The sequence below is a fragment of the Otolemur garnettii genome, unplaced genomic scaffold (assembly GCF_000181295.1).
Source record: "Otolemur garnettii isolate 467f Iridium unplaced genomic scaffold, OtoGar3 scaffold00015, whole genome shotgun sequence".
NCBI classification, from domain to species: Eukaryota; Metazoa; Chordata; class Mammalia; order Primates; family Galagidae; genus Otolemur; species Otolemur garnettii.
Genome location: NW_003852410.1, coordinates 13,436,080 through 13,445,788, shown reverse-complemented (window position 1 = coordinate 13,445,788; position 9,709 = coordinate 13,436,080). Strand labels below are relative to the sequence as shown.

General features: G+C 47.1%; 1 protein-coding gene across 1 annotated transcript in view; it reads right to left on the bottom strand.

Annotated features, from left to right (window-relative positions):
• PDZRN3 (PDZ domain containing ring finger 3) overlaps positions 1-9,131 on the bottom strand; it is a 235,080-nt gene extending 225,949 nt beyond the window's left edge. The window contains exon 1 of the mRNA XM_003785490.3: positions 8,322-9,131. Within this exon, the coding sequence (XP_003785538.1) occupies positions 8,322-9,044 (723 nt within the window). The 5' untranslated portion in view covers positions 9,045-9,131. The remainder of the gene's footprint in view (positions 1-8,321) is intronic.
• Between the last annotated feature and the right edge of the window lie 578 nt (positions 9,132-9,709).

The window sequence follows — 9,709 nt, the reverse complement described above, 5'->3', positions numbered from 1 at the left end:
GATGGAAGTGTTTCGGATTGTATGTGAAAACCCCACACTGTACCCCAGAAGTGCGTTAATGTACATAGTTACCATTCAATAAAAAAAAAAAAAAAGAAGTATTAGTAGGATGTATCTGTCACCAAAACAGGTGTACACAGAGAGGATGAAAGAGACAAAAGGCACAGGGAGAGAGAAAAGGCTTCAGGTTGGTAACTGAATGTACAAATTTACAAAACTCAAGTCACCCTGCCTTAGAGGGTAGAAAGGAACAAAAAGAGAGCTTTTTCCAGAGTCCAAGTATCTACAGAAAAGTATACATACATCCAAAGCCAAGCAAGATATTTCTGAAAATTATGTAAGAGAAGCAAAGTTTTTTCAGTCCTTCCCGAGTCCGAAATTAAATTAGTTTGCTACTACATTTAAAGAACCCGAGAAATCCCTAAATGTCCAATTTTCTATTTCCATGAGCTGAATTTAAATTTGTTATCTCTGATTTTCTGTCCTTGACTCATCTGCTTTTCTGATGAACAACCACAAGCAATGCTTCACCCCAAACCCAAATGACAGCAAGGACAAGCCTTATGTAAGGTGCTGCAGCATCTTCACATTTCTCCTTGGCAGAGGAAGGGGTGCTCGGGTCTGAAAGCATATGTTAAAATGTGCATATTAAAATCCTAACTCCCAAGGTGATAGCGTTAGCAGGTGAGGGCTTTGAGATGTGATTAGGGATTAAGGCCCTAATAAAAGAAGCCTGAGAGAGACCCCTGGTCCTTTCACCATGTGAGGACCACCAGCCATCTACGAAACAGAAAGTGAACCCCCATTGAGTCTGCCAGCACCTTGATCTTGAGTTTTCCAGCCTCCCAAACCATGAGAAACACATTTCTACTGCTTATACCCAGTTTCTAGTATTTTTATTTTAGTAGCCCAAGTGGCCTAAGTCAGGGTGGTTTGCCGCTAAAGCATTTTCTTCCCCAGATTAGAAAGAAAGAATGGCTACTCAGCTATGAAACCAAAACTTCTTGCTCTTAGAAAGGTAGGGGCTTTGCCTCTCTAACCTCTCCTTAGCTTTGTTAATTTGCATGGGACAAATATAAATACACGTTAACTAACCCTGTTACTCCCGTATCTTCACAGGGGTTGCCACCCAGAGGCAGAGACGCTGGCTTGAACATCCCGATTTCCCATGGTATTCTACCACTGAAAACAGTCAAAGCCTGGAGACCCAGAGAATGGGTCACTTGCGGGCAACATGAGGCTCAGGATGAAATTGAATTTTTGAGTAAATATCTCTTCCCATATTCTCTTTAACACCACTTCAAATTTCTTCAGTAATGTTTTAGAAAAAGCACTAAATCCATAAGGGTCTTAGGCATTTAACAGATGGTCAACACATGCGTGATAAAGACTTATGGTGCCCTTTATGTATATCATCTCATTCTGCCTTAGTAACAACCTACCAGCAGGTGTGTTATGATACCATTTTAGAGATGAGGCAATTAAGGCTTCCAGGTGGTTGGAAGATTCTCCCAGAGTCCCCCAGGAACAGAGAAAAGGGAGTGCATGAACCCTATTATCACCAATTCCAGTCTGGATACTAACTGCACTCAACATGCTTGCTCCACAGAGACACCCTGGAGCTTGCCCAGTTGACTGAAGGCCTGCAGCCAACCCACATCCTGATGCCACTTCATCTCTCTCCTGATACAGACACATCAAAGGCATGGGGCACATGAAAACAGCTTTTAGCAAAATTCCAAGACTCATCTCTGCACACACAATACCAACTGCTAGAGACAGGGCTCAAACGCGACCCTTCCTGGGGATGGGGTTGCTGCAGGTCCTGCTTACACAGGGTGTCTCTGCCCTCTAAGCTAGCTCCCTGTAAGTCCATGAATGGAAGGGTGAGAAAGATGGGCACTCAGGTCCACCCGGCAGTTGTTTTCTTTACGAGAGTAATCATTATATTACACCATTTTCCCCTTCTTATTTGAAATGGCTTATTAGGACTCCATTATTCCAGGGGGTACAGAGGCTAAAAATCTTGGGTGAGCAAAGAGTAGTAAGATTTGTTGTGTTGGGTCTGCAAAAGCACAAGTGGGTGTCTGGCAGGTCCCATGGATTAAGGCTGCTCACTTTTACCTTTGTATCCAATGGTACCTACCACTGGCCTGGGCACTCGAGCTAGAAGAATGTGAGGAACCAAACCTCAAGAATATACTGTATTTGGAAGGATTTCACTTTGTTCCTACCGTTAACCACTCTTAAAATCATTGGGATAAAAATTAAAGAAATGAGCTACGATTCCATCCAGGATATCACTTCTTTATTTCCTTTTTATTTATCTCTTTTATAGACAGGATCTGTTTTGTTTTATACATCATGTACCCTGGACCTATGAAAATAGGAATCTGGCATGGGACGAACACATTTCATGGAGCAGAAGCCAACAAGCAAACTCAAATGAGCCCCAGGAGGACACTGGCCAAATTATTTAACCTTCTGAGCTTTTGTTTTTTTCATCTTGTAATATGGAAGGAAAGGGTTGTAGGTAGGAGAACCTACCTCACAGGGTCTTTCTGAGGATGTCATAAAACAATGCATCTGTACCTCCACCTAGGTACTGCATGCCACATATAGACACGGTCCTTGGGAAGCCCATCCGAGACTTCAGACGGGTGCACTGCCTCAAGAAAAAAATGCCTTTCTTGTTTTGGTAACAGTTTAGAGTCAGGTAGTTCTGTGTTCAAATCTCAGATCTCCACTTAGAATCTAACTTCTGGCCTTAATCTAGTTGTTTTCTGATGTTTTATAATCTGCTCCTCCCACCAAAAAGGAAAAAAGAGGTCTACTTAAGGAAGATGGTGACACTAATGTACATACATACACAAAGCCCTCCACGTGTGTGGCACCTAGTGAACTCAATAAATATCACTTCCTTTCCTTTTAAACGCTTTGCTAGATCTATGATCCAATGCAAACTGCCTTATAAATAGATTCTTACTCATCAAATGTTTTTACAGAGAGTCAAGCACCCTTTCTGAACACAGAAAGAAACATTTACAGATAAATCTCAGCGACAGCCAATTCAAATTGTCCCAGTTATGCTCATTTAATCTAGCACAGCTGGGTAACGTATTAGTAAACCAAATCCTAATTTTCTTTATAAAACACTGAAATGAAAATGAAGTGACAGCCTCCGACTCTTTTGGTTGAAGTAGCCATTTCTTAAACATGGAATGACCCTTTGCTGAAGCTTTTCAGAAACAAAATATACCAAACAGTGAACATTCTAATAGAGACATTTCTAAGTGTTTAGACATCTGGAACACCTTTTGATACAATTGTCTATTAGATTCACTTATCTCTAGCTCTGAAATGGACAAAATTGTTTCTGAGATTTGGGGCTTTATAAAACTTGAATACAACTTGATCTGGGTGGATCTAGGAGAACAAAAATAATACCTCCCCCAAATCTGGAAACAATATTGTTAACTGGAGCATCACACAAAAACTCATTCTTTTTTCAACACAAGCCCACTCTTTGTTAACAATCTGAAAAGTTTTGACGGCTGACAAGACAGTTTTTCCGATCTTGAATTCATTCACTGCACAACTACACATCAGGGGTTTACAGTTCACATGGCAGTGGGTTTAGTGCTGGGGACACAGCCCTGAATAAGACAGACTCTTCCAATTACTCAGTAACAGCTGTGATAAATGCCATGAAGGAGGCGTACCAAAGTGAGAGTTTCAGGGCACCAGATGTTGGCTCTGAGGTCAGAGAGACCTGGCTTCCTGTAAGTAGTGATGCTTGAACCAAGATGCAAGAAGAGAAAGAAAGGTCATCTAGTGGTGAATAAAACCCTACATGCTGACAGAAAGGCTAGGAACAGGAGGGGAGAGGTGGAAAACTTGCAGGTTACTTACAGAGTACTTGGAGAGATTGTTCCAGATAGAGAAACACAGGTGCAAAGGCCCTGGGGTAGGAAGGAGCTCAGGAACATATACATCAAACACTCAGAGACTGGGGAAGCTGGAAGAAGAGAATTAAGGGGAAAAGAATCCAGACAGCCACCCAAGAGAAAAGGAGGAAAAAAAGGAGGTTTGAGAAGGGAGACTGATAACAGACTTTCATTTCTGAGAGATTATTTCTGGTGCTAGATAAAGAATAAACTAAGGAGGAAAAAGAAGATGTGTAGAGGAAGCAGTTGTAGTCCAGGCAAGAGATGATGGTGTCTGATGCAAGGGCTAACTTTGCCCCCTGAGGGACATCTGGCAATGTCTGTACAGATCAGTGATTGGGGAGGGCTACCAATGTGGTAGAGGCCACCAGGGATGTTGCTGAATATCCTACAGTGAACAGAACAGCCTCAACCAGTACTAACACAAACACAACCAAAAACCCTGGTTTAGATCAAAGTGATCATGTGAATGAGCTGGAGAGAAGTGAACAGATCCAAGATGTATGAAGGAGGTAAAATCCACAGGATTCAATGATGGTGGATGTTGGGGTGGGGTGAGTCACATTGCTGAAGGTATCCAGGATGAACCTCATCTTTCTCAATCATTCCAAGGAATGTCATATCCAGCATTCTCCCTTTTCCAGAAAGCGAAAAAGATACCTGGTCTGGAATGCTGTTGTTTTTAGAATCAGGTGGGTAAGTCAGAGTGGGAAAATGAGGCTGGGAGCAAAATGCTTTAACTTACTCAAGCGTAGTATCACCAAGTGTACCACAGCCCAGATGCAGCCAGCTTATGCGAGGTCAGATTTGCCCTTCTAGGCTAGCTGCTACCTGTCATTTAACTGTTAGAAGTCTTGTTTTTACACTTCATTTTGGTCTTAAAACATTTAGGAAGGGGTGTTAAGATAATGATCAGTCAGGTAACTGTGTGGAGAAGATCAATACATGTTTGGTGTATGTCTGTACTTGAGCCTAAACTTTTCATCTAGCTCAGTAGCTACTTAAAGGACCAGTGTCACCTGGGAGCTCCTTAGAAATGCAGACTCTCAGGCCAGCCCTGATGTATCAGAATCTCCAGGGGAGAGAGTCAGGAATCCGTGTTGTAATAAGCCCTTCAGTTAATGCAATCATGCTAAAGTTGGAGAATCCCTCATACAGCTCACATCTTAGAACAGAATAAACAATGTCTGTGCAAGTACAGCACTTACAAACCCTAAGTGCTCAGCAGGTGTCAAAAAAATTGAAACCCATGATAAGTTAAAGAATGCCATATCACTTATGGAACAAGTCACGGGCTGCTGAAGAGCTAGTATTAAAAATCTTCTGAGTATTTATCAACTTCAGCTTATGACAGAAAAGCCAACATTAGGACTTATAAAAAAATAAAATGAAAAAGTTGAACAGTAGAGTTTTCAAGCAATATAAATCCTTCTGCCTTTGGGGAGAGAATAAACAGTATCCAGCAGGAGCAGAGAGTCAGCCCAATGAAATAAACAAGTTCTTAAACAGCTTCCAGTGGGAGGGGTTTTTACGGCTGACGATGGAACAGCAAAAAGCTTTCTGCAAGGTCCACTGAGGGTTAACTTCGGGGCAAGAAGAACAAGCTTCTATAAGGCCTGAGCTGAGGCCCTCCACAATGTGAGGCCAGAGGGGTGGGGATTCTGCAGCCTTGGGGCCACATGTAGCCTTCTGGATCCCTGAGTGTGGCCTTCCGACTGAATGCAAATTTTACAGAACAAATCCTTTATTAAAAGGATTAAACTTTTTCATTTTATTTTTTTTATAAGTCTTAATGTTGGCTTTTCTGTCATAAGCTGAAGTTGATAAATACTCAGAAGATTTTTAATACTAGCTCTTCAGCAGCCCGTGACTTGTTCCATAAGTGATATGGCATTCTTTATTAAAAGAATTTGTTCTGTGAAGTCTAGATTCAATTGAGAGGCCACATTTGGAGAACTGGGGGTCACATGTAGCCTTGAGGCGGCAGGTTCCCCACCCCTGCCAGAGGTTCAGGAAGGTCTCAAGCAGGATCCCAACTTCAGCACAAAACTTGCTTTGTAAGCTCAAAATCAACATCTTGTCCCCAAGTTTAATACTTTTGATTATTCTATCCCAAAATGCAACGGAGCCTCAAAAACACCCAGAGTTTTGATTCAAGTATTTTTGATTCTGAGAAAAAGTTTACCAAACACTCCAGAAAGAAAACAGAAAGGCAAGAAGAAATAATAAACTAGCTCAACAATGAATGATGTATAAACTTTGGGGGAGTGAGTGGCTTATTTATAAATAAGCATCACTTAGAATGATGCAGGAAGTTCTGATCACAGCATAAACAGGAGAAACTTGGGAACTCTTTCACCCCAAACCTGGCGCCTGACTGAAGACCAAGGTTTGCCCTCTGTTTTGGTGGCTTGAAGGCTCACACCGGTCTTTTGTGCGCCTGTGCAGTCGTGGGTGAGCTGCAGAGCTGTAAATATTTGCCCTTGGCCCAGAGCTAGCCAGCTGCTGAGGCTACAGCCAACAGACAGGCCAGGGGCCAGGAAGGGGGGAGTGGGTTGGAAAACTTGCAGGCCTGGTGTGCATGTATGGAAGGGGGGCCAGGAGAGGGCAGGGGGAGAGAAAGCAGACACAGGCCCCTGGTGGCCTCTCGAACAAATATTTTCCCCTCTCTGCCACACCATCTGGAGCAGGCAACTCAAGTGGCAGCCGAGTGGCAACAGCAGGGCTCTGCCCTTCCCCGGGAAGGCAGAAGCACCCAGCTGTTGAAAATGTGGCTTTTTCACTTAGGGGATCCAGTGGTTTTCAATCTGGGCGATCTCCCTCCCACCCTTCTTCCCCAGAAGACACTTGACAATATCCGGAGACATTTTTGATTATCACGATTCAGGTGGCAAATTTATTGGCATCTAGTGGGTGGAAGCCAAGAATACGGCCAAACATCCAACAACGCACAGGACAGCACCCACCCCCGAGAGTCATCAGGCCCCAGATGTCAACATGCCTCAAGAGCGATAACTCTGAGGTAGAACCTGAATCCAGCTCTGTCCCGAGTCACTGTTTGATTTCGGGCAAGTTACATAACCTCTCTGAATCTGTTTCCTTGTCTCCAAGGATTAAATAGATAATGCATGCTAAGTGTTTCCTACAGGTGCTGGCACATAATAAACAATAAATAGTATTCATGGTCACACTGAGAGGCAACACAACAGTGATATAGAGCTGAGACTGAAGAGATGGGTACACAAAGATTCAAAACTCGGCTGTGCACTCGAAAGCTGTAACCCAAGGCATGACACTGCCCCTTAACGAGCCTAAGCCTCACACCAACCTCACTTGATTACAAAGGAAAGGGGTAGCAAGAGCTTAGCACAGGGCCTGGAGCAGCGAAAGCCCCTCACTAGAGGCAGCTGTTACCACTACATCAACTGTGGTATCAGGACCAGAGGATGGCTCACTGGGAGATGTTAAAAATAATCGTAGGTAATACCTGTCGAGTATTTACTCTCTGCCTGGCACAGTGCCAGGTCCTTTTCATACATCCTCTCCCTGAAGGCTGATAACAACTTTTCACATTGAAGGAAACCAAAGCATCTGGAGGTTAAGCCACACGTTCACCTAGCTGGTTAGCAGAAAGCTCACATTTGGAAACAGCTGTCAGTGCAGAGGGCTTGCTCTTTATTATTACTTTCTACTTGTTGGGGGGAGGGGGGTTCTTGAATTCTTTCTGAAATCCCCCAACCTCAGAGCGCCTGGCTGTGTTTCACTCTGTGTGTCACATCTCCAGGGACCACAGTTTCCAACTTTAGAGAGGTTAAGCAGTTTGCTCAAGGTCAGCCAGCTAGTTGACAGCAAAGCCCAAGTTTGAATCCAGCTTTTGCTCCAGAGGCCTCTCTTCTGGCACCCTTCTTAACTTACTCTACACTGGCTGTGGGCTCCCTTTATTTTTTCTGGACTCCTTGAAGGTGCCTGGATACAATTCACTCAAGGTGTCCATATTCCCTCCTGTGTGTTATGTCTACAGATTTCCAACCTTAATTGAAGGTAAGCAAGTTCTCCCAGATACTTAGCTGGTCTCTAACTCTGAAGCTATATTCTTCATCTTACTCTACAGTTGGCTGTGGATTCCTTTTAGTCTTGCTACAACCTCTGAAGCGCTGTAGGTATATACTGTGTACCTCTCGCCTATACGAACCATAGTTTCCAAGCTTCAGTGCAGCTATCTGCACGTAGCGACAGGGCTGGCAAGCAAAGCAAAGAGGAGGAGGTGGCAGGGATGCTCCCAGGAAGCTCCTGGCATCCTTACACCTAAAGGAACGGGGCGGGGCCCGGCCCTGGGTCCCCAGGGGGCCAGGCAGGGGGTCGGTAGGTGCCTACCTTGCCGCCGGGCGGCGCGGCCACGCAGCGGCTGAGCGAGTCTAGGCGTGCGCTGTACTCGGTGAACTTCTTCTGGTAGCGCAGCGCGGTCATCTGCAGCTCGAGCTGCGCGGCGGCCAGCTGAGCCACCAGCGACTTCTCTCGCTTGCCCGCGCGCAGCGCCTCCTTCTTGAGCGCCTTGTGCAGCGCGCCCAGGCGGGCCTGCAGCGCGCCGTTGTGCGCCCGCAGCGCCCTAGCGCAGCAGTGGCCGCCAGCGCGCTGCTCACCGTGCGTCAGGGGCAGCCCGCAGCCCTCCTGGCAGCGGCCCACGGGCCGCGCGTCGCACGCGTCGCGCATGTGCGCCTCCACGTCGCGCCGCAGCAGCACCTGGCCGCAGCCCGCGTGGCGGCAGCGCGCGGGCGCGAAGTCGCAGCGTTCGAGGTGCTCGGGCAGCTGCTGCAGCTTGACCACCCGGCCGCAGCCGCGCGCCGCGTTCGCGCACTTGATGTCCAGCTTGAGGATGAGGCGCTTGAGTGGCAGGACGTGGTTGAGTTCCTTGGCGGACAGGCGACCGCGGCAGCGCGCTGGGCAGCTGCCCTCCTGCACCACCCAGGGCAGCACGCAGCCAGCGCAGAAGACGTGGCCGCACGGCGTGGTCAGGGGGTCCTCCAGGACCTTGTGGCACAGCGCGCACTTCAGGTCCGGGTCCACGTCGCCGTCGAAGCGGTCCAGCTCGAAGCCCATGGTGGCGGCCGGGCCCCGGGGTCGCCGCCGGGCGGCCGGCCGCCCCCCTCCCTCCCTGCGAGGCGGCCCAGACACGCCGGCTGCGCCGCCCGCTCACTCGCTCGCTTTCCCCGGACTGAGCCTAATTGCTCCAGACTTCCTCGGAAAATGCCCGAGGAACAGGACTCCTCCGGCCGTATTTGCGCGAGCGCAAGCGCACACTCATCTTGCCTCGGTGGCCTGCCGCCAGCCCCCTGGAAAAGGGAGGAGGCTGGAAGGCAGGAGAGCCTGGGGAGACACTGAGACTCGAAAGACGGAACAAGGCCCGCCGAGGACGGCAGCGTGAACCCTCTCAGGGACTCCTTTCCGCTCTCAAAATTTTCGATATAAGCGAGAAAACGCCTGCCGAGAAAAGCTCTCAGAGTTTGGAGCTGAGGCTACTGCTGTCGCCCAGACAGTTTTCCTGGAACCCTTTCCTTAACGGATCAAGACTTTTTACTCCGGTCTCTCTCCCGCTTCCTCTCTTGGGTGATTGCAGAGGCCCAAAAATATTTTGGAGACCCGCTAACTCAGCACTTACGGTTTTTATTTATTTCATTCCAGGCAAAGTTACAGAGCCTGCGGGATGGTCCTGCTGCAACTTCAGTTCCGACCAAAGGTTCTAGGAACCCCGGAGTTTGGTAGGC